Here is a 25,291-nt window from a genome sequence, read left to right as displayed (position 1 = left end):
AAAAGATCTTACCAGAAAACATTTATTAGATCAGATTGTAAGAATAGCAGCATTTCATTGTAAAGAAGAAGATATAAAAAAAAGATATAAAAATATTTACACAAGTGTGAAAAGGAAAATAAACAGCAAAGACAAAGACAGATGCCTCAGGTTGAAGCAGTGACAGCATCATGCTCTTTGAACACGATGGTTTTGGGGTTGATTCCCACACTCTTGGTGGTGTTGTGAGTTTTGTAGATGCCGATGAGTCGATCTGCGATCTCGAACATGTTGTTCCTCAGAGAGATGATGATGAACTGAGCGTTCTTTGTTTGCTCCTGAACAGAGATGAGGGAAAAGAAAAGAAAAAAAAATTAATGACCTGAAGAGAGATTGTGATTTGAGATTTTTGTCTCAGCTGAGCATTATTTTAGTGAATAGCTGCTGCAGAGGTGGTGTCAGATTGTAACCTTGAGAATGAAGTGAACCGTTATTCAAAAGCCTATAAAAATAATGGGCACAGTGGAGGCCAGCGTTTAAAGGCTTAGTACTTAGTTTTGATCCAGTTCCCAAAAATAAGTGATTTTTCTGAACTCCTCCATTTTTCGGTGTTACACAACTGAAACACTGGGCTCTCATGAGTCTGTGATTACTGCAGTGATTAGCTCCACAGTTCTTAAAATTAACCAGCTACTGTAATTTAGTTGAATCATTGTATCATCCAGTGGCTTACACAAGGACACTAAAATGAGGCAGATGTGTGTGAATAAAGAGACTTTTCATGACTTAGACATTACACCAGCCTGCTACTAAAAACGTATTATAAACTTAAGAGTGAGATCTTGAAGCTGTAACTTTAACACTTAATGATGCAGCTTGTCTGGTCACAAAGGATCATACTCACATAAATGTAACAGGCAACAATGGAGACGTTCTTGAAATCAAGGGCAGCATCTATCTCGTCCATGAAGTAGAGCGGTGTTGGTTTATAGTGGTGCAGGGCAAACACCAGAGCCAAAGAGCTGAGGGTCTTTTCTCCTCCTGACAGGTTAAAGATCTTTTTCCAGCTCTTCTTTGGAGGACGAACACTGGAAAAAGTGAGAAACAGAATCGGTGTTTAAACAAAAGCAACATTAACAGGAATCAATAGAATGTGCCACTGGTCTTTGACCTGTGTGTATGGCCATCTTTCCTTTCTGTTACCTGAACATGATGCCCTCAGAGAAGGGGTCTAAACTGTCCACGAGCTCCAGCTCTGCATCACCACCCAGTGTAAGCATCTGGTAGTTTTCCTTCAGCTTGTTAGTGATCATGTTGAATCCGGTCATAAACTCGTTGAGGCGCTGTTTGCGCAGGTCTTCATAGCCACGCTTGAATTTGTCCCTCTCTGTGGTAATCTCGTCCAGCTGAGCCACACGCTGCAGGTACAGCTCCTCCTGAAAGCACACAGTGACACGTGGAAGTTGTGGCTCATCTCTAAATAAGGTTCCTTCATTTATTTTTCTACCACTCCTCACTGTAGTTTTCAGTTAAAAGCGTTAAACTCAAGCAGTTGTGTTCAATCATATTTGGAAATTTGCCTCTTACTGTTTGATGTAAAATGAGTTTTAAGTGAAATTTGTGAACCTCTGTTAAAGTTATGTAGGAAGATGTCTGTTCCTGTTTGTTAATACCTTCTTCTTGTACTCAGCAATGGCTCCAAGGTTTGGTTTCATCTGAGCACACTGGGTCTCCAACGTGATCATCTTGTTGATAATGACGTTAGGATCAGAGATTTCCTCAAGTTCAGCAGGAGTAAGAACAGGAAATTCCTCTGATGGCTTGTTTTCAATGGTATGAAGGGACAGCTTGCTGGCCTGAAGAAGATAAACAACAGTAATTTATAGACAACAGTCAAAAATATAATGCATGTAATGCATATAATGCATATAATATAATGCATGCAACTAATTAAACAACATCATTAGTGAATTATTAAATTATTATCTACACATTGTTTTGGGTAGGCAGTACATGCAGTGTGTTTGTTATCCGACTGGACCTCAGATCTCAGCAATTACTTTGCTTTGTTTCTTGTCATCATTACCAATAGAAGCTACGACGGGAGTTCCAAAAATAAAACCACACACACGCCTTTCCTCACCCACCTCTTTCTGCCAGTGTTTGATCTTGTTGTTTTGTTCAGTGACGGTTGTGTCTATCTGCTCAATGCAGAGCCGGACGCTGAGGGATTTCTCCTGCAGTGCGTGCTCCTGCTGCTGTAGCACCTTTATCTCCTTCAACACCCCCTGATACTGCTCCTGCACCTCAGGAAGTGCAGCCTAGAGGGGGAAAAAAAAAAGATGGTACTCAACTTATTTCTGTTTACTTAAAATTCATTTTTATGCAGCAATTCTACACGGTTACCGCAAGGAAAAAAAACCCACACTTGGTCGTAAATATTAATGAGATAAAAGAGATAAGGCACATTTTATAACTTTAAAACTGGGTTACTAAACCCAGAAATGGCCTAGAATGATCACTTATTCCCACATAAGCATAAATCCTATAGAAATCACTTGTATACTTTAACTAAATATTTATTACAATGTGTGAAGCAGTGCAGCAACACCTTGGAAGCACTTTGGTAAAATGTAAATAGGACATGTGGAATTTATCAGTGTCACTTTTGCTTTAAAAGTGTAAAAATCATTTTTCAAAAACACTATATTTCAACAGTTAATTGGATTTTTCCTTCCTGTGTAACTTGTAATCAGCAAAATTTAAAATTACAAAATGCAAAGTCCCAGCTATGTACACAAGAAGGAAACTACTGCTTTTGGATGTAGTGGGATAAATGAGCTTAGTAACATAAAGTGAATGAAGTGTGCCGACCTCAGCCTCCTGACAGGCCTTCATGATCTCCCCGGCTTCATCTTCCAGTTTCTTCAGTTGCTCTGTGAGCTCAGCCATGGACTTCTCATTCTCCTCCAGCTCACCCTGCACACGATTCACACTCTCCTCACACTTCTTCAGGTTGCTGCAGAGGGGACGCGGATAGAAAAGGACACAGATATTAGCCTCTGTCAGAGTGACAGAGAAAATGTTGAGTGCTGAACAGCGACTGTCTTGTCTGCATGGTTACGAGGATCTCAGCTCAGTGACAGTTTTTTCAGTTTGAGATCTAATGTTTATGACAGTGAACAGCTGAGCCACAGTGGGATGGATAACTTACAAATGTCATTTTTATGTCAAAGAGGGTTTTGTCCACATAAGCGCCTTCAGATTGTTTTCTAAAAGTTTGCTCTCAACACTGAAATACCACATATTGCAGGCATGTGTGGTCAGGAATGGTGTCGATGGGAGATTGTTAGGCACAGCGTTCATTCTCAGTGTGATGTCTCGTCTTCTGTTCTCTATTGACTTACACTATTCAGTATAGCTAAATGCACATCTGGCATATTGCTCTGACATATTCTTCTGTTTCTGTAGACTGCATGAGAAACAGTGATTTGACGCAGCTCATAAATTCTACTTGTTAAACAAAGCTAACTGTAATCTCTGCACTGAGACTCTCAATCACATTAGTGTGCATGCCTGTTAAGTCACCCAGCAAAAATACACATCAGCGACAAAACTTGTGCGATGATTTTGCTGCTTACTTGGTACCTGACTGCGGAGAATGCTTGCAGAGTGTGTCTGGAGGCCTCACTACCTGGTGGGCCACTAGCGCCCGATAGTTTGTAATTTATTACCCTTTTCACAGACTGGTCAAAGGATGTCAGAAAACCAGTACGAACAATTGGACCTACGCTCATTTGTTATATATATTAAGTTCCATGTTGAATGTTCAAACATGACAGGATAGTTAGGGAGGCAGGACAGGATAGAGCTGCAATGTTCTTACTCAAATAACCAGTCAAGTTGCAGTTTATGTCTGTCCAGAGTCATTTAACATATGTAGTGAAGATTTTGCAGGAATTGAACTAAACATATTAAGTGTATTTTCTCATGATTAGCATATGAATTCTTGAGTTATGGTCAAAAACGTGTTTTGTAAGGTCACCGTGAACTTGACCTTTGACCACCAAAAGTTAAGCAGGTTGTCCTTGAGTCATTGGGCCTTGACAATGGATGTTCGTGCCAAATTTGAACCCTCAACGCGTTCCTTAACTATCGCGTTCATGAGAGTGGGGTGGACGGACGTACAGATAAACTGAAAACATAATCCCTCCGGCCATGGCTGTTACCAGCACGGATGCATGAAAAGACAGAGGTGGAAGTGCTTTCACACAGGCTGCTTCTGTGTCTCAGTTCATAGCCTCTACTATGTTCTTAATCGGCTGGACAGCTCATCAAGCCAAACAAACCATGTCACCAGTGTCGTTTTGCTACAGCAGACTTCCAGTCTGTCCTGCCCACACGATCAATCTTAATGTTCCAGCTACAGATACCGATGACTAGATGCCTATTTTAGTTGTAATTGCCACAACATTGATTAGCTCAAAGAAAGCAGTGACAACAGGAAGAAGAGAGAAGTTCAGTCAATGTTCCTGTAACCTAATGCGACTTGTATGTGATGTATGTACTGTGTGTTTGTTAGGGAGGCACAGACCTGATACAAAAGTATTAAACATAACGAAAGAGTCATTTCTTTGCTGAATCTGACAAGCAGGTTTTCACTACACCCAAAACCCTGGGATGAGGTGTCGCCCCCTAATGACAGACAGAAGAGAGATCTTTGCAACTACAACACTGCATGGATGCCCTGGATTGGCTGCATGAATGGCACATCACTGAGGAACTTAGTACCAGGTATTAATTATTACTAGTAACTCAATAGTTTGGAGGAAAAATTTTAAACAGTTCAACCAACCGCTATGTATGGCTCACCATTTCTGACTTTATGATAAATTTCATCATTAAGAGACAATAGAGTTTAAACTTTAAACAAAGTGTGCGAACATTGCAAAATTGTGTCATTACAGATCTTAAATGTGCATTATTTCCTCACCGCTCAGCCGTCTTTATAGCTACTTGGGCCTTGGTTATGGTGGAGGAGCAGTCATCAAGCTCCTTGTTGATCTTGTCAAGCTTGTCCTGTTGAGCCTTTAGCTTGTGGCTATTGATGTCCACAATCAGGTTGTGTAGCCTTTTCACCTCATTCTCCACCTTCCCAGCCTTACTGGATGCTGCCTCATAGTCTGGGAGAGTAAGAGTGGATATGAAGGGACAGAACAGTGAGAACGGAATAAGATAGAATGATAATTTTCATATTGGACATTTAGTATCTGATTCTACATATTCATTTGGATTTAACTGGGAAAACATATTTTTATGAATTTAGACACAGAAGCAAGAAACAATGATTTGATGTGATGTGAAAACCTTGTCACAATTCTATGTCGGGTGTATTTCTTCCACAAACTACAACTCAGCCTTCCATGAGATCAAATGTTAACTTGATAACATATTTAACAAGTAACAACAATATTTCTCTTTACAGTTGACAGGAGGATCTTACCTTTCTTGAAGGCCTCCAGGCTCTTCTCCATCTGCTTCTGTTTCGCCTTGTCTGGGGCAGCTGCCAGCACGTTAGCCTCTAGTTCCTTGATCTGAAGTTTTAAGTGAGCCTCCTGGTCAGCTAGACTCTGAAGGAAGAAATAAAATGAAAAATACTGAGTCACACAGGCGTGCGAAGAGTGAAACATTTTTTTACAGTTAATATTGCTGCATTTTGTGGTTGGCTCTGAATTGTAGAGGTTATTTACATCACAGATACACCCAAACAAGTCGGACAGAAACACTGTAAGTGAAAAGCAAGAAGTGCATTTGATGTACAGTCATGCTGTTGGCATATTTTTCCAGGGTGTTCTTCATGTCCCGGAGCTGTGGCCGCAGGTGCTGGATGTTCTCTTCTAGCTGCAGTTTTCTCTCTTGGCAGCCCTGCAGCTTCGACAGTTTCTCGTTCAGCTTGCTCTCCATACGGTCAAGCTGCAGAAAACACACGAAAATCATCATGTCTTGCACACTAGCGGCCTGCTGTGGTGATAATCTGATAGCAGGATCTATATTAATCCCGCATCTCAAAATCACTTCAAGGAAACAAGCTCAAAATAAAACTTCAGTGCTCCTAGCTTACAGCAGGAATTATTTATGAAGCTAGCTTGACCTACTTGGAGTAAGTAAAAGTTCTCCTTTGAGAGTGAATAATGACGCAGTTTATGCTAATAAGTACTTAATGATGTCCTATAATTAATCTCTATATTTCTTGTTTACAGTCAACACATTCAAAAGACAGATATGGATAGATACAGTAATTACATTTAATCTGCTTTTTGAGTTCTCATGTTGATATATAGATGGATAGGTAAACAGAATACTTTATTAATCCAAAAGGGAAATTGCAGTGTTGCAGCTTGTGGTGATTCAACAATATGCTTGTTTGTTTGTTATTTGAAAATTGTATGCAGAACATCTAAAATGCTGAAGGTTTACTTAAAAGGTTAGAAGGTTTACTTAAAAGTAGAACTAAATATGTATCGCCTTAAATGCTGGGCCAGTTAGGACCAATTTTCCTCTTCAGGACATCTAATAAACACCAACCCTTTTTTGTGTCTTTTGCACTCACCTCCTCCTGGGAGACCTCAGTACCAATAGAGGAGCCCATCCTGCCCTTCAGTATTCTTCCTCCTCCAGTCATGGTTCCTGTGAAGTACACACCAGACCACAGAGAGATTAAAAACAGAAAAATCTGTCAAAACAGAATGCATGTATGTATATATTATCTTTACTGAGAAAGCCTGAAGTATATGGGCTAAAGAAAAAACAAACAAAAATATATGAGCTGGGTAAAGTTATGATAAATAGTAGGCCACCCACCAGCCATCTCAATTATCTGTCCCTTCAGGGTGACCACCCTCCAGCGCTTGTCTTTCTGGAAAGCCATTCTTGTGGCCTGCTCCATGTCCTGGGCCACCAGGGTGTCCCTTAGGGCAAAGTAGAAAGCTGGTTTCACACTCTCATCTTTCACTCGCACCATGTCAAAGAGACGAGGGCTGTTCTCTGGAGTCTGAATGGGAGCCATGTTCTTCTCCCACACCTTCATCTGAAAAAAGGAGGTGAGGAGGAACAGTTTCTGTAAGTTGTTCAAGGCTGTGAAGTAGTACAGTGTAGTATGCATGATATATCACAATGAGGCTAAATCAATCATCAGTTTACACCCTCTTGACTGAACGTAATTTTCTTTACCTTGTCAAGACCAATGAAGGTGGCAACTCCAATGTTCTGTTCTTTGAGGAACGTGACACATTTCTGAGCTGTGTCAATGGTATCCACCACAATGTTGTCAAGAGCACCACAACTAGAGGAAATAGCCACATCATACTTCTCATTGATGGCTCCAAGGTCTCCCTACAAGCACAAAAACAAATTAATGATACAGATATGGACTTAGGCTTTTTATTCCAGGAAATGCATAAAAGTCAAATAAAAATAAATTTGTAAAGGTGAGTTGAGTTCATTTGTAAGACTCAAGTTGTTGTGCAAACCATAGCTAGATGACCATAAATTGATAAATAAATATTAACGTATATATATATATTTTTTTTTTTACCAGTCTTCCAAAGATCCCGGGGATTCTGCCACTCTTCTTCTGCTGCATGAGAGCATCCAGGACCTTTCCTCGACTGCGGTTGGAAGACAGAGAGCTCTTGGCTTCATCCACCTTCTGCCTCATTTCCCTCACCACTTCTCTAGCCTCATTATCCATCTTGATCAGCTGCTCCAGCTCTCCCTCATCCTACAGAGAGGTGGTGGGGGGGGGCGGGGGCAAGTCAAGGTAAAGTTAACACAGATGAAGCCACATGCTGAGCAAGAAGTGAACAGTTGTAGTGAGTACAGAGGTATGTAAAATTGTTTCAACACAAGTTACTAATTTTTTTAAAGATGTGAAATGTCTCATGTAAATGCTACTCCAACAAAATACCATCTGAAGAACAATGCTAATGTTTGGTTTTACCTTTTTGAGCTCCTGTTCTTTCTGGGGTATTTTGATTTCCAAATCTTTGATGGCAGTGCGGCGCTCTCGCAGTGTGTCAGAGGTTGTCTGGAGTGTTTGCTTGGCCGTGTTGAGCTGTGTCAAAGCTGTGTTGTGGCGGCTAAGGTAGATGTCAAGCTCAGACTGAGCCAGGTCCATACGAGAACGGGTCTCATTTACAGCCTTGCTGAGCTCCATCAGCTCTTTCTCTTTGGTCTGGGGAATACAAGCGGGGTGGTGAGGTTATAAAATTAGGAGATGAGATTTTATGGAAACAGTGCAATATATTTTCTATCTGAAGTCAAACAAAGCATGCAACAATCGAAGACCTAGAAGCATACACATACCTCTTTGTCCTGTTGCAAACCGCTGGTCTCTTCTTTCAAACTCTCCATCACCTCCTTAAGTTTTTCCTCTTCTTTCACCTTCTTCTTCTCCAGCTCTTCCTTGCGAGCAGTTGCCTCAGAGATGGCCTTTTCACTGCTGGCTGGTACACTGCGCACTTCCTCCAGCTGAAAGATGAGCCAGACAGGAGAATGTACAAAAACAGATGAGATGTGTCCGACTGGATTCTTAGCAACAGTGGCTACACCTGTCTAGGTTCAAATTGAGGACACAGTTCATTAATACATACTCCTACCAACCACAGACCAGTGGTACTTTACATCTTAAATTAGATAATGAGATCAGTGAAGACTTTCAGAGACAAGAAGTGTAAAGTAAGTGGATTGAATACATTTTTTGGCACTGCCAGTTACAAGCAACTGTGCTACACGTTCAGAAGCAGGCCAAAACACACAACTGTAATCAACTATAAACACACATTCAGTACTGAGCAAGCCCTGGTTAAGACTGGCACAACAGTCTGCCGCTTGGCAGGGCTGAGACAAGGCAAGGAGTGGTGTGTGTGTGTGTGTGTATATAGTCTATGTTTTGTAGGGTTAACTGCGGGTGAAATGTGAATGTGGCTGCTGGGAGTGTTACACAAGCCAGGCCATAGTTGACTACCACACAGCAGAACACTGCTCCCCAGAGGTCTGCCTGCCTCTGCCCAGCTCCCCCTCTGACCAAGACGTTTCCAGAGCACAGCCATTGTAGGTGGAGCAGATGGGGATTTAGAGCAGAGAAGGAGATGAGAAGCTATACCTACATTTATGCAGGAACTCTTAAACTCTAGGTTTGTGTGAAAATGTTTTTCAGTAAGTGCACAAGTTAGAGAAACATTAGTCTAAGGGACAGGAACATGATTAATAGTGAAACAGAGCACACTAACAATCATCTTGCGTGTTACTTCACAGCCCCCTAGTGGCTAGTTTAAGGCAGATAGGCCTTACTGTAATGATATTTGATTTATAATTTTTTACTGGTTTTATTTTTTCCTCTGCTGAACGTCAATTAATTTAGAGGAAACACAAGTATTTATCTTTGCCCGAGGTAAGAAAAACTCTGAAAATTTTAAGCACAGTCCTTACAAATGGCACAGCATAATTTTTTGGGGGTAATACTGGGCATCATGTGCATCATCTCAGTAGCAATGTACACATTTTTTGTGTAGCCTTGAAACCATGCAGAATGATTTCAGTTATATTTCTCTGGAGACAACAACTCTTCCAGAGGCCAGGCCTTTTGTTTAAAGCACTAAATTACCTGTAATACTTTTACACAAATGTATTATATCTTTAAAAGTTAAAGAATGCTTAACTTTTTCAACAAATCCAGTCTTGGGACATTTATAAAGTTCTATATCTCTAGGAAATGACTGACTGTTGATTATGGCACATTAAACTAACAAATAAAAGGTAGACAACATAAAATTAACCCATTAAGGAAAAAAAAACATTCTCATCCTAGAAGTGATTATAGTAAATCTGACTGCAAAAGAAACACGTTAGGCACAGACACAAGTTAAAATGTAGTTGGTGAATTCTGCAATCCATTAAACACTGGGCAGATTTCTGTAAAGCCTTGACCAGTGTCTTTTCTCCAGGCCTCAAAACAACACCCCTTGTGTTTTCTATAAGCAACGGAAATTATATTTTTAGTGCCCATGTTTCTTTCTTGGACCCAGGACAAAATAAACACAGTAACACAGGAGTGTCATACCACGGGTGCGAGCTTGTCTTGACTTAGTGCAACCTTGTATTTGTTAATGGACATATATTGTAAATTATCAAAAAAAGGTCTACAGATATCCCCTGACAAGTACGAGTGTGCCTCTGAACACTGTGAGAATGTCCACTGTGATACTGTCAAGGTGAAATAATCAAAAAAAAACTACAACAGAGCAGCAGCAACAGTAATGCCAAGTTAAATTAAGTCTCTGAACTGTGTGTAATAGTGGACCACAATTTAAAGGCCAACACACCTTTTCTTTGTCCTTTTCCAGCTGCTTCTGCAGTTTCTTGTTCTTACTCTTGGAGTGTTTAATCTTCTCACGCACTTCAACGTCCTGCAGGTCCAGCTGGGTGAACTTCTCCTTCTGGGTCTCAATGTACTTGTTGAGCTTATTTTGTTTCCTGGTGGAGGAACAGCATTTTTACTGAGTACATTCAAGTCAGTCATGGAAAATTCCACTAAAATATCATAAACTATGAGAATCTGACAATGATACAAAATAATACATACATATCAAAGAATAATAGGCTCAGTTTCTATGATATAACAGCATATTCTTCATAATAAAGCCCAGCTGGTTTTCAGTCCCCAGACATTCAGTCATTTCAAAGCTGTTTTGTCAGTTTTAAAAATAATCTATGAACATCAAAGCCAAAATTTTGAACAAAATGAAGTTCCCTTTTTTGTCTTTTTTTTGCAATATCAATATTGTATTGTATTGTAATACTGAATCAGAAGAAAAGTCAATAACCTCCTAATCATGTTACACTGGTACATGAAAGAAGAGAAGAAAAAAAATGCCTTACTTCTCCACATTTTTGAGCTCTTGGTTCATTTTATCCATCTCTTGTGATATCTTTGCATTTTTCTCAGTGAGTTCCTTGGTGTCCTCCAAGATCTTCTGCTTTTCCTGCTCTTTATCCCTCACACACTTCTGCAGATCATGACTAATGGTAAAGAAATATCAGGGAAAAAAATTAATAATTCACACATAAAAGAAAAAGCAATGGGGTCTGACACCAGAAATAGGTCATGCTACCCTTGTGAAGATTTAAATTAATAATAATAATAATAATACTACAATAAATAAATAATTCCAGTATAAAATTGGCATTCAATCAACACATTTGTTTCTCTTCTATGCTACTGCTGGGTCTACATTGAAATTTAATAAGGTTATTATATTGTTTTGTCATGTACAGAACAGAGAGGCTGTGCTGGTGCACTCACACATAATATTGGCAAAGCTGACTCTTGTGTTTGAAGATGTCATTCTCCAGGGTGAGAAACTCCACAGCTTTGTTCCTTTCTCCCTCCAGTGCATTCTTCTCCTTTTCCACAAGTTTTACTCGGTTTAGCTAGGACAGTAAACATATTATCATTAATAACAGTTGACAAAAACTTTAATAACATTTCTAGTCATAAGTTATATGCATCAGTGCCAAGTTAAAAAACAAAACAAAAAAAAGAACATATCCTTTTTGCAAACTCTCCATCATTTTGATATCTCATAAATATTTTGATAAAAGCTAAAATAGCATTTATTTGTTTCTAATTACTCCTGTATCTTGTCACTTATAGTAACAGTAATACAATAAAAAAATTTTTTTTAAATAAATGAGAAAAAAAATAAAAGAATTTTGTCTATATACTAAGATAGCACAATCTTCAGAAGCAAATGTGCATGCTAACTAAAGCAGGTTTCCTATGAAAATCCATGAATCATGTAGGATACGTTGGCCCAGCCAAGTACCAACATATCTTGCATACTGCACAGTTGCAGAATTTAAAAATGTGCTATTTTCATCTCAGATTATATGCATCAAAGGCACCCAAACACATGCTCACACAAAAGAAAGGCTCTTCAGACTTTAAACTCTGCTGTATAAATGTACAACAAATTAAGTCAGGACACAGGAAGGAAAGTTGGTTAGCTTATGACTGTGTGAGCAGATACTGTATGAGTGTATGTCACCTTCTCTCCCCTTTGCTCATTGAGAAGCTCAATGCGGCGGGCCAAGGTTTGGATGGGCTCCTTGAGGCGGCAGGAGCCAATAATGTCCTCCAGGTACTCCAGCATGCCCTCATCATGCTCTGTCTGACCTTTAGGCTTCATCATGGCGATCTGCTCCACCTCACCCTATGTCCAGTCCAGAAAACCACATGGACAGACATGCATGCAATCATTCACAGAAAACACTGAGCTAAAAGTTAGAATAAAACAATGACTTTTATAATTTTTTCATTAAAAAAATGTCCACAACATTCATTATTCAGATATGTGGCCAACTTAAGCAAATTCTTGTCTGCTACACACACACACACACACACACACAACTTTGCAAACACATAAAGTCATGCACATTGTATCAAAATTAATTTTTAGGTTTCTTTTTAGAGCACAATCAATTTTCCCACTCAGAGAAACTAAGAACAAAAAAAAATAAAATTCTAAACAACTACTCTTGAAAAAATACTACATATTTAATCAGATGAATGAGTGAATAGTGTAATCACATATAGTGAACATTCAGAACACTCAGAAATATTAATGAAGTAATAAAACATTATCACCTCCACCACCCTGCCCCACCAACAATTATCACTCATTACAGAACTTGTTAAAATTATATTTGCTAAATTTAAAGTGATTTAAAAACAAACACTTTTGATGGCATGCCAATTTTGACTACTTGCAGCTACACCTTGATTGAATTTTCAAATTCTGTATATGTATACAACTTGGCCCCAAGTGAGGGACAACTCTCCAGTGTAATTATATTTGTCTAAACATGTGTTCATTTTTATTTATTTATTTTTTTTGTGTTAGGCTGGCTTAGAATAACAACATTCCTACATGATAAATTTCAAGTTAGAAACAAGTTCAATCCAGATATTTTAATACCTAGCTAAGTCTCAAATTATGTTTCATGTATGTGTTGGGGAAAAAGCAGCCCACATATTACTTTTATGTATGAAAGAAAGGAGAAGCCAGCAGAGGAAGGAGGGAGGGAGGCAGTCCCACGTCATCCACTTCTCTGACCAGTGCACAAAATAGACAGCTTCCCTTTAGCCAGAGGCCTGGAAAAGTGACCTTGGAGAACAAGCTATAGCCTCTTCCCATAGTCATGCAGATATTCAGCTCTCTGTCATAGACAGAGAGCTGAATATCTAACATCCAAGCAGAGTGAGAATGGACATGCACACGCAAATGAAAAAAAAAGTCAAGCAGGACACATGTAATCAACCAACTGACCACAAAACCACAGCAGAGGGTAGAAAATAAGAGTTCACCTGAAACTACCACATACTGTAAAAATAATAAAATAAAATTTAAAAATTAAGACCACAAAGATTTAATCAGCCATTTCGTTCTGTTCTGACACGAGTCATCCCCCCATAAGACTTGGGTTAATCAGTAATAATGGGTAGGTCGCACATATAATACAATCAGAAGGGGTAGGAATGTAACAAGTGAACTGGCTCAAACTCAGTGCAACACAATACTAAATTAAAAAAAAAAAAATCAATTAAAAAATCCAATAAGAAAAACAATTTAAAGGTTTACAGAAATGCTTTACATTCACAGTGGAGCCCCAAAAACAAACAAACAGACAAACAAACAAAAAACAGCAAAATGTTAAACCAATATTAAAGCCATGGTAAATGAGGGTGTTTGATCCAGCCACACTGAAGCAGCACTGCTAATATTGGGGTTGGGGTCTATTCTCACACGCCAATATTTACGTGCTGCTAAAGCGTGGCAGGTACATGGGAAAGGGAGGGAAAGGGAGATCCAACCTGTCTTCACTGGTGGGTCAACCCCATAAAAAAACTACAAAATCTGAGTTAGTTGTCCAACTATAGCTACTCATGTCCAGGTCCATGTATGGCTAAAATTGCATTTTTTCCTTAAAATTCTAAAGCAGCAAATTATGGTTCGCACCTTTTCCACATTGTTTCAAACCATGATGCGCTGCTATAGCAGTCTAAGGACTGGCAGAGGGCACATCCTCTCCCTTTCAATTCCAGTGCAACAGGTTATTCCCACAGAGAGGCATGGCTTTAAGGTAGCCATGAAACATTTGACTCAAAGAGGACTGGGAAATGGGCAGAGGGCAAAGAGCAGGAAATCTCTGACAGAATGGGATGGTCACAGCAGGGATAAATAAAAGCAGAGTTAGAAGTAAAAGAGGAAATTACATAAAAAAAATTACAATTACCTGTAAGATCAGAAATCTGTTGTGGTCTAGGTCAATACCATGGCTTCGGAGTAAAGCTCCCACTTCTTTGAATGTGGCTTTCTTGCCATTGATATGGTAGGCTGAGGAATTGTCTTTGTTGGCAGTCCTGGAAACATAGAACTTGCTGTTGGGGATAACTTCGTAGTCATCTCCTTCCTGGCTCAGAGGGGGGAGGGGTAGAAGACACAGAGCAGCTTAGAGAAGAACAGTTCAGGAGAAACTCAAATAGCTCTACACATCAAATGATTATACTCATAAAACTGACAAATCCACTGAGGGTGGTTAGAGAAAGACAGGCCACATTAAAAACAATTAAGAAAAAGGTTTGTTTAAAATCCACACAACAGATCTAGACTAGCTACACTAACATGTAAATAAACCATATCAATACTGGAGTATTTTCTATCATGTTACATTTACAAAATTTAAACAACATGTTAGATAAGATGATGAGATTATAAATACAATGTAAAAGGGCAGGACTTTTGCCTAAAAATGCATTGATTTTAGAAAAAAGCTTAAGAATTTAAGTTGTGTACACCACTTCTTAAAAAAATATTTTTAATTTTCAGAAATGGCAGATTGTATAGCCAGTAGAGTTCTCAGAATTATTCCATTAGCATAACAACTTAATTTTAATTTTCTGAGAACCGAACAGAAAGGCTTAGATATATTTAACAGTAGTCAAGGCAAAACTTACTCACACCCTCTGTGGCAGATCAAATATAGAAACATATTTAACTATTAACTCTTTATTTCTTTACATTACAGTCAGTTTTCAAAATATTTTGTGATATAATGTTAACTAAATTTGTCTCTTAATACAAACACCCATTTTATTGACTTTTCATTGTTCAGTCAAATAAGCAGAAGCCAAGTCATTAAAATGGCGCATTTAAAATGATTCAAAAATAGAGGGATCAGTGCTGGCACATTCTGAATCGACTATGGCATGTGTGGGTGTTAGTTGTAACTTTCAAGACTGATCTGAATCTGTACTTAGTCACTGCCCTGATAACTGGGTATCAATATTATTGTATTAGTACTTAGGGAAAAATTTATTTAAAATTGAAGAAAAATATCTGTCAACAAGAAATTTTTTCTAATCACACCTTTCAATTAGGACTGTGTATTGATTGATTTAGGAGAGGCCAGAGTAAGTATAGTATGTATCTGTGTGACAGAGATATAGATATAGAGAGATATATATACCTTATCAATAATCTTTTGAAAATGCACCTCCACAGTACAGCTTTGCACATCTTTGTGTTTATCAGAGCTGTGAATCAGCACTGAGAGCTTTTTCGATCTGATCTTTTGAGCTCTGTATCCAAACACAAACAGCATTGAATCTATCACATTTGACTTCCCACTCCCATTTGGACCAATGATGCAGGAAAAGCGCTGAGAGAAAGGTAAGAGAGAAGACAAAAAAAATATATAAAATCAATTATATAAAAATATACTGCATTGACACACAAATACTGTAAATGCCATGACATTAGAGGCTATAGAGCAACATTTCAGCATAGTAAGATTGTGACAGTTAAGGCATTCTGAGTGGGTGTAGTTAAGAGTAATTTTAATATACCTATATTTGCAGAGCAACAAGAGGAGCATAAAAAGATGAAAAGACAAAGTTTTACAGAAAGTCAAATTTAAGGAAAATGTCAGCACACCATCAGATCACTACTCCTTGTAAGATACATTCACTAAATCAAAATGGAGGAGTGTGACTTTTTACACTTCTTTTTTTTAACCCAATCAATCTCATAATGTACTACCATTAATAATTTTGTACTTTTATGTGTCTACCACTATTCAAGGCAAAATGTTCACAGTTGCATCAAATGAACTTAACAGACAAATAAAATTGAGAAACACTACAAATGATAGTAAGTCTGTGAGCTTAACACAACACATTAACAAAGTATTTCCCACGCAGAGTTTACATTCAAACCACTTTTGGTCGTACCTTGTGAAAAGGCCCCAGAATCTGCTCGCCTGCGTAAGATTTAAAGTTGCGATTAACTAAATGTGTTATCATCAGGCGAGGAGCGCCCGGTTCATTGGTCATTGCTGGGGGCGGGGGTGGAGGGATGCTACCGAGAATCTCCTCCAAACTTCGATTATCAACCGCCTCGGCAGCTTCCCCGTGAGACGGATCTGCGGCATAAAAAAGTACAACTTTTATTCCTCTGTGCGAGTCGTTTCAGGTGGGGGATAGTGGTGCATGGGGGAGGGGTAGAAGAGCAAAAAAACAAAACAAACAAACAAAACACAGGCAGCAAGTTGAAAGAGCAGTCAAACAACGACTCCCGAGAAAGTTGACAGGCGTTATTTTTCTTTGTTCTGAAAACAAGAGCCAACCCAAAAACAGAAAGAGACCATGGCCGCTCATTACGGAACCCACATTATTATACAAACGCTATCCACGAGAAGCGTTGATACGTGAGAATGGATGCGCCACACTCATTTCGTCGATAGTAAATAACTAAAGTGAGAATTTCGATCTTCAACGTCACATTTTCACTCATGCTGAACTGTACTCAAAACAAAGACATGGAAATCTTGTTTTGAGGTAAAAATGTCTAACGTAAAACCGATTATGTTGCCATCACACAAAGCCACAACGACCTGTCCAAAATCTATTGTGCTCACATAAGCATAAACAAGCTAAGGGGTCGATGTTTGTAAATTAAATTCTTGCAGCCAGACACCCAGTGAAGCATTTCAACATATCTAAAGAATACAAACATCACTTAATGCCAATGTGCATCTGAAGCTTCGCATTCAAATGATTTAATATCAAGTTATAAGAATTCAGTCAAACACCCTTTTGATCTACTACATAAAACACTTCATTATCCGAAATAAATTACCTCGTTTGCTGAGAAGATCCGGGAAAGAAGTACACTCGACGATATCAAAATCATCTCAAAAATCAGACATTTATTGATGACTGGCACTTTAGAAAAAAATATATCAGCCATTCTAACTACGTGTTGAGATTTAAGTAAGAAAAAAAGCTTCACATCTGTGCCAATTGGCCACTACCAATACAGCAATACACGCAACGCCATTGAGTGAACACAACTTATTTAGATTCAGACACCAAAACACCCTTTGTTACTTGCCAGTTGTCGGCGGTGCCTCCTCTGGGCAATTAGAGTTGGTTTCTTGAGGGGGTACATCCAGCTCGTCTTCGGAGTCATCCCGAGGCTGCGACCCTTTCCCTCTTGGCTTGGCGGAGGCAGTTGAGCTCTTTGCAGTTTTAGATGGCATGATTTGAAATCTGAAGGGGTCATTGGTAAAAAGGAATATCCATGAGTGGTTTTTGTGCCTGTCAATCTCCCAACTCCACTTTTAGTCGGTCACACGCAGCTACCCTGCTGTCAGGCTTTAATCATTACCCCAGTCAGATCTCACTGCCGCCCATCTACCGGTTAGTCAGTATATTTTTCAAAAGGTAACGCAGTTGTTACAACAATAGATAAAGTAACAACATGGATTAGAGTGAGTAAGTTAGTGACCTGAACAAAATGAGCTGTTAAAGAGGCTCTCGGCCTGATAGCATTAGTTGAGATGGCTGCCAATCTGCGTAGTTATTGTGGAGAATTAGATGCTATTCTAATACTAAATACAAATAACATTGAAATGAATGGCCTCTTCCTGTGACATTATCGCTTTAGTAACATTCTGCATCTTAAGTGGGCATTTTATTTACGCGTCTCAAAGATGGACGATTAATAATCTTTGCAATGTTGGGAAATCATGAAAATAAGATTAACGTAACGTCAACTGGAAAACAAATTCTGACGATATGCATATAGCTAAATTCTGTGTCCACAGCGCTTAGCCTAGCCTAACGATATGTTAGACGACCATTACGGAATAGACGCAGCTCAGCAGGCTCTCTGGTCCGGGCTAAAGACACAGCATCCCAAATAGATCGAGGTCTCAAACTGACAGTAATATTAACTTTCATCCCCTCGACTTATGTTGGGGGCGGAGGTGTAGACGGGGCAACCTAACTCGCTAGCTAATTGGAATAGCACATTCAAAGAACGCATGTAACCTAACTCTAACGTGCGACTAATAGTGGCGTTATAATTATGTTATAAGTATGTTTGCCAAATAAGTAAATTTGCATCGCTAGCTTGGCCATTGGATAAAAAAAACACGTAGCGTTGACTTTGCCACGTTACTGCGTTATTACCACTTTGCTAAAGTTAACGTTGAGTTAGCTGCTGTGGCTGACTATCTAATAAATACGGCAGTTCAGCTAAAGCTAACATTATGGCTAACTTTGACTAGCAAACTTATGAGCGATCTGAAACGTTAACGCAGCACTGTAACATTACCGGTACTCAAAGTTAGGTTCAGAGGTTCTTGACTCAGCAGTTGTCCAACTAACGCCAGCTCATTCTAAAGTGCTGGACGGTAACCATACAAAGGTATTGAAACTCAAAGTTTAGCAACCATCTGCAACATTAACACTAGCTTAGACAAGCAGAAAAGTTGCATGTTACTGTAAGGAGCGTGTCTGTCTGCGAAAAGGCTAACTTTGTAATATAAGCCAAAAAGTGATACATTTCGCCACAGTATTTAGCGTTCGCCAGTACTTTTCACAAAGAAGCTAATTTTAAAAGTCAAGTCAATATGTTATTAATGTTAAGTCTGGTTTGGAATTAACGTTATGCGTTTCAGCAAATAGACGGAACCCAGCCATTAATCTCTGCTAAAATCTTTCTATGTACCTTCAACAATATGCGCACGGTCTGTCAAGAATCTTCCTTTATGAGCCAAAATTACGATTTCAAAAAATTGTTCGTAAATCCAAGGTTCCTCAATTATAATCCACAAAATTTAGCCCCGTGTCATTCCAAGTCGCTCTCCTACTTGAAAACTCTAACTTGTAAATGGCGCCTAAACTGTGCTGTCGAACCAAATTCGTTACAAACTGACGCAAGGCACCATGGAACGTTCAAAGGGCAAGGGAAAAAAACCACGAAATTCAAAAAAGGGGACGAAGCCAACTCCGCCTCGCTCAAAACAAACGGCAATCACATGACAAAAATAACCAAACGAAAAAACACAGAATGTATAAAACCTCTCCTTTACAATGTTATATATTATGTAACATTATTGTCAGATTCAAAGCCTAATGTTGTTTCTACGTGTTCAAACGGTTGCCTGGTTACAGTCGAACGAAGTCCCGGTCCCGCCCCGATGTATAGTTTATATTATTATTATATATAGAGGAAATATGGTTCGATTGATTAGCGATTAATATTAGTATATTTGAGTTTAATGAATGCTATTAAATACATGCATTTAAGAGATATAATTTGTGAAATAACACGAAATATCAGTTGTTAAGGAAGCGAGACTTTTAACTCTCGCGATATCTCAGTTTTCAAGCTGTTTATGACCTAGATTAAATGGCTACCAAAAGTTAGCATTGATAACTACAGCGATCAGTTGCTGATTCGTGGTTGATAGGCTTGCTCTAGTCTGTAATGACTACTCGTGTACTACACGCATACATTTCTGGCCACCTCACAGTAAAGTCGGTAACGACAGAACGGTGTTAAGTAGAAAACTAAATAACCGTTAGCTTTCAAGTCACAGGCAATACTTGGGGACATCTGAGGATTCACGTTAGTAACAGTGGCGTAGCAACTGCCGACGCTTGTTTCATTCGCCGTTACAGCTACCGGAGCATGCCAACAGCAGCCTCGCCTAATCTACGGGGTATGGTTCCTAGTTTCATAGTTTTGGTCCTCTATATTGTTTCCCCGTGTGCGTTCGTTTGACATTTGTGTGATATAAGGAGTTTTATTGGCACTAACTAATCATTTCTTGTTTGTTTAGGAATCAACAGAGCAAATATCCACTATGAGATTGAAAACATCGCTGCTAAAGGAACCCAAACATATCCTTTCTATGATGTCGTTAGCTGACTAGCCTTATTTTTGCCTTTCTGTACAGCTCAAATATATATTATGTAACACAAGTTCAGAAACTTTGCTATCGCTAGCACCAACGTTACTAATTGTTTCTTTGTTTTTTCTTTGTTACTTCCTACTTGCTTGGCTTGACCTGGCACCTCACCTGTATCAAATCTAGAATCCTATCATTCTTGTTTTAAGAATACCCCGTTTATTACAGTCTACCATGGCTATGTGATCAATTAAAATGTATACCTTAGTAACTCGCCTTGATCACTTTCCTTAACAGCAGATTACATAAGGAACTTGTGAGTTGTGTTGGCTGGACCACAGCAGATGAGCTGTACTCGTGCAGTGAGGACCACCAGATCCTCAAGTGGAACCTGCTGACCAGTGAGACTAGTCTGGTTGTCAGATTGCCAGAGGACATTTACCCCATTGACCTACACTGGTTGCCCAAAACTGTTGGTGGCAAAAAGCAGACCCAGGCTGAGATCTTTGTCCTTACCAGCACTGATGGCAAGTCTCTTTGTTCCTGCCCAATGACCTACAGGGCTTTGTGTCAAAGTTCATTGATATAATCGATGTGTCAGTTTTATTTCACAAGCTATTCATTTAGGGAACAGCCACATGACTAAGATCAGTCATTTTTTTCAGTCATACCTATACAGGGAAATAAAATTAGTTAAACAACATTATGTTGTTGTAGAATAGTAATTGCTACATACTAACCGAACTCGCTAAACACAATGACTGGTAAAAGAATTTTTGCTACTCTCTGGTCTGTGTCTGGTCTTTGTTTTTTGCTCAGTCTGGTTTTTATGCAGAGTAGGATTATATTGTGTTGTTTGGTCATTTTAAGAATCAGGACAACTCAGGAGTTACTCTTCATAGTTAAGAGAAATTATTTTCACCAGTTTGATGCTTGCGCAATGAAACAGATCTCCTTCTTAATAGAATCATTTTAAGAAAAGCATGTTAATCTTCACAATTTCACTTTGGGAAAAGGATTTTAGTATCACAGAAAAGAGTAAGCCCATCTCTGCTCTAGTTTTCTGTAGATCTTCAGTGTTCCAATCACTAACAGTCAACTTTTGTTTTTCATCTTTGTAATACTTAAATTGGCAACACAGTCTGTTTGACGTGCATCTATATCACCTCATATGTCTTTTCTTCAGCCTATATTAGATATAAACACATAGAATATGGATGTACTGTTATGGCAGGCAATGTGTGGTCACAACACTAATGGCAGTGTAGAGTTGCATAAACACACCCACAAACTGAAGCAGCAATTTTCTCTGGCAGACCAGGGAGTAGTGAAAACTCTGTTACAATTCACTTCTGCAACTTTCTTCTGCTTGTTGTCTTGTTACAGTTAAAAAACACCAGCAGTGCTCTAGTTATTGCTTGAAATAACTTTATGTTTTTTATTGAAAAAAAAATATGACAAGAAAGCAGTCCAATAGCCAGGGTTTTATTGGGTGGGAGAGCTCTACATTAACATTGTGGCTTTTCTTAACCTTATTTGATTAGTCAGCCTTTCTTTCCCCTGCCAGCATACTAAATTTGTTTTTTTCAAGTTCATATACAGTTTGACCTCTTTCTTTTTAACAGTGTGAAAATAGTTTTATGTGTAATATTTTATAGTGCTGTTTTCAGCCTCTGATTTACAAAGCAAATATTGAAGTTCTAACAAGTATACTTCATTATATTGTGATCCCTGATATTTTCCCATCTATAAGAGGCATAATTGCGTAGCTTAGATGATTATTTGTCACCCCACCAAAAGGGATATTGTGTGGAATGGAAGTAGACTTCAGCCAGAGTGGACCAAATTAATGATGGAGGATATTGCTGGGCCTTCTGTTTGGAACAACAGTCTGTCAGTCTCATTCTCTCTTACCCTGTGTAATTACAATGTGGTGTCATAAGAAATTTCACACAGATGTATCATCAAGAATTTCTCAACATACAATATACAAATAGAAAAATAACAGTGGGTTGACATTTTATCATTATAAGAGATCATAAAAAAAAACACCTGCCAGATTGCAAGCATGCAGACAAATCACAACACAAAAGCATTGCACACACAATGTTTGGCTACAGACAGATGAGGACTGTTGATATGAGTGCACATGTAACAGAAACCACAAATATATATATATAATGTATTTATTTTATTGTTTGTTTTGTTTTTATTTGAACGAGTCATTCAATGCAGCAGTACATGCCTGTTATACTCACTACCTGCTGGACCAGTAACATCCACTTTTGTTGGGATATCCAAATTTAGAAATGGGAGAGAGCAGCAGCATGCTGATTTGCAGTTTTAGGCCACCAGAAATTACATAGAACATTCAGAATTTTTTAATACGCATTGCCACAAAGTATATGTTAGGCTAGCGTCTTCAATAACTGTCTCCATGCCTGATCACCATTCGTGTCTAGCAAATAGAAAATTGCCCTAATTCAGCCAACAGAAACCCTTTAGTTTCAGTCATCCGCTTCATGCTACAAGTTTGTAATTTACCTGGGAGGAGAAAATATAGCTATGCTGCTAATTGTGTGTTGGGAGATTGATAGTTATTATACTTTTATTTATAGTGCTGGATTATTAAGTTTTTCAAGCTCAGTAAATATGTTCTCCTCACTGGTGTTTAAGATTGGCCATAAAAACTTGCCTCACACAGCAACCTTAAATACTTATTCTGTATATAAGATGTGAATTACATCAGGTATTAGTGTTCCTGAATTATAGACTGTAAACACCCATATTAACCCTAGTCTAGAGTGTGGAATTCCCTTTCAGGAAGACTCTTTTTGTGTCCGTACAGGAAAGTTCCACCTGACCTCCAAGATAGGGCGCATTGAGAAGAGTGTTGAAGCACACAAAGGAGCTGTTTTTGCTGGAAGATGGAACTCTGACGGGACTGCTCTTATCACAGGTAAAGATTGCAGCGGCATACACATTTTCATTGTTTCAACAAATACTCATTTAATTAGCTTGCTATTAAAAATAAATGTTTTAAATTCAGTTGTTTAAATCTTTATATCTTTGACATTTGTTTTGTCTATTTCTCTAAACACATAGCTGGAGAGGATGGGCAGATCAAAATCTGGTCAAAAAGTGGTATGCTGCGCTCAACACTTGTCAGCCAAGGTGAGGCTAAAAACCATTGCTTTTTTCATTCCTTCACTTGATTTAAGCTACATATACATATTTAGTGCTTGTGTAAAACTGCTATTAACCATTACAAATGATCACTCAACCAAAAATTGTATATATGATCACTAAATCAAAACTTAATGAACAAAGCAGAGCATATATATTTGTTCAGCATGCATCTGCTACACCATTTGATTGTGACAGTAATGGCTGCCAATGCCCATTTGTTTGCAATACTTCATAGACTGAATAGTAGAAGTAGGGCTAAAAAGTATTATATTGAAAATCAGCAGTTTGAAAGCTGTGATAGAAGAGGTTAAATTTTAATCAGTGGCCTGGATGGACAGCTGTAGCCAGCAAATTTAGTCATCTGAATCCAAGGAACAATAATAACTCTGTGAGTTTACAAAGTTAACACAAGGAGCAAGTTAGCAGCAAGGTTAGTATAACTATAGGGTGTAAATGACAGATAACTACTGTGTAGTAAACCTTCAGCCCTGTAAATTTTTGTCATTATGTGTAAAATGAGAAAAAACTCTACCCTAAGCCAGTATTTTTACATAACATCTGTACAACACTAGACACAAAAACTAGTAATGTACACTGTCACTGTCTGTTTTTGCACGCTATTAACTAATCCAGCATGATAAAGTATTATGTATCTAACTGTAAATATGAAGACAAAGAATGGCAGTAACCCAAGCCCTCATTATGTGCAGACATTTAGGCTTAAAGCTATACATGCTAAGTGGTCATAGTCCATGTCCCTCTTGATTCACATAATTTGAGTAGTGTAGTGTGTAGAGTAGTGTGAAAAAGAGCCAGTCTGAGTTTTAGACTGACAGGCAGCAGCAGCAGCAGCCACGTGAAGCTAGTCACTGACCAGCCACAACACTCCGCCACCAATTACACCCTCACTGTCTCTCTCTATCTCACACACACATAGTACTGATTACTTTTGGATCTTCTGGCCCAAATAGTACCTCTTGAGACAGAAAGAAAAAGAGCAAGAAGCAAAGACCTGATGAAGACCTGGCACACTGACACACAGAACTTCAGTTTCAATTATGTGAATCAGGAAAGTTTTCCTTTAGTCCTAGTGCTGTGACACACAAATTCACCTCCTCAGCTGGCTCCTGTTTGACACTGGACCGAAATAACCGTAACCGTCCCTTGCAACTCTGCTCTTACACATGGTCCCAAATTGCAAGAGGAATTGTACCTTACATGTTGTTTGATTTTAACCTTCAGACTTTCAGTCTACATTTTGCATTAATATTATGCTTGCAATATGAAAGTGTGTGTGTTTCATTTTTTTTTTCATTTGGGAGCATGTGTACGTGTGTCTCTGCTGGCATACTCACTGAACGATCTGCAAGATTTACTTTTGGGTTGAAGCTGCCTTTTGGGTTGAAGCTGCCTTTTTACTCGAGCCAGATCATTTAAAATGACAGTGAAGGAGGAAATGTTTTTTCTCACCCTGGCTGTGTTATTGTGTGAACATGTGTGTGGTGTATGTATGTGTTGGGCCTATTAGAATGTAATTGTGCTCTGTACAACCAAAGGCAGAGTCGGTCTTCTGTTTTTTTAAAAAAGTTTTTATTAAAAGCACCATAAAGTTTCAAAGCTTTATGGGAGTGGAGTTTTATTAAAAGCCATAAAAAAGACTCCTAATGATACATTTCTTTACCCAGCATTCTCATTGCATATGGCTTACTTATTAATTGATTCATTGTGCTGTTTGACTTATTAAATGTTTCTTCTCAGTTGTGGGACAGAAAAAAAATGGGGGGTGAGGGGTGGAGGATGA

At 38.7% G+C, this 25,291-nt stretch overlaps 2 protein-coding genes across 4 annotated transcripts in view; one reads left to right on the top strand and one right to left on the bottom strand.

The window, feature by feature from the left end:
* On the bottom strand, nt 1-19,288 carry smc4 (structural maintenance of chromosomes 4). Of its 2 annotated transcripts, XM_041045646.1 has the most exons (24): nt 19,116-19,288; nt 17,493-17,650; nt 16,331-16,521; nt 15,568-15,759; nt 14,335-14,511; nt 12,087-12,251; nt 11,342-11,469; nt 10,918-11,058; nt 10,362-10,512; nt 8,344-8,508; nt 7,979-8,212; nt 7,574-7,759; nt 7,210-7,371; nt 6,841-7,066; nt 6,590-6,666; nt 5,800-5,952; nt 5,483-5,609; nt 4,973-5,162; nt 2,854-2,998; nt 2,127-2,300; nt 1,653-1,835; nt 1,183-1,415; nt 884-1,067; nt 1-317 (listed from the first exon to the last, which is right to left on the bottom strand). In XM_041045646.1, exons 2-24 carry the CDS (start codon nt 17,638-17,640, stop codon nt 147-149), a joined length of 3,903 nt encoding a protein of 1,300 aa, XP_040901580.1. In that variant the 5' UTR covers nt 17,641-17,650; nt 19,116-19,288; the 3' UTR covers nt 1-146. The 2 variants fall into 2 exon arrangements, with proteins under 2 accessions (XP_040901580.1, XP_040901581.1); XM_041045647.1 differs by lacking the exons at nt 17,493-17,650; nt 19,116-19,288 and adding an exon at nt 17,238-17,406.
* A 308-nt stretch (nt 19,289-19,596) lies between these two features.
* The window catches only part of ift80 (intraflagellar transport 80 homolog (Chlamydomonas)), a 31,762-nt gene continuing 26,067 nt past the window's right edge, over nt 19,597-25,291 (top strand). Inside the window, exons 1-5 of one of the 2 annotated variants that reach the window (XM_041047351.1) lie at nt 19,597-20,112; nt 20,233-20,293; nt 20,607-20,828; nt 23,150-23,260; nt 23,407-23,475. In XM_041047351.1, coding sequence (XP_040903285.1) covers nt 20,257-20,293; nt 20,607-20,828; nt 23,150-23,260; nt 23,407-23,475 — 439 coding nt within the window. In that variant the 5' untranslated portion in view covers nt 19,597-20,112; nt 20,233-20,256. The remainder of the gene's footprint in view (nt 20,113-20,232; nt 20,294-20,606; nt 20,829-23,149; nt 23,261-23,406; nt 23,476-25,291) is intronic. The other variant, XM_041047349.1, reaches the window with a different exon arrangement.

Source organism: Toxotes jaculatrix, chromosome 9 (assembly GCF_017976425.1).
Source record: "Toxotes jaculatrix isolate fToxJac2 chromosome 9, fToxJac2.pri, whole genome shotgun sequence".
NCBI classification, from domain to species: domain Eukaryota; kingdom Metazoa; phylum Chordata; class Actinopteri; family Toxotidae; genus Toxotes; species Toxotes jaculatrix.
This window is presented reverse-complemented; position numbering and strand designations above follow the sequence as displayed.

What these genes read in the sequence shown, in the direction of transcription:
- smc4 (XM_041045646.1), bottom strand. Translation starts at nt 17,640, where the DNA reads ATGCCATCTAAAACTGCAAAGAGCTCAACTGCCTCCGCCAAGCCAAGA. An exon ending in TTGCTGAGTACAAGAAGAAG is followed by an intron (nt 1,416 to 1,652) that starts GTATTAACAAAC and finishes GTGTGCTTTCAG; the next exon opens with GAGGAGCTGTACCTGCAGCG. An exon ending in TCTGAGGGCATCATGTTCAG is followed by an intron (nt 1,068 to 1,182) that starts GTAACAGAAAGG and finishes CACTTTTTCCAG; the next exon opens with TGTTCGTCCTCCAAAGAAGA.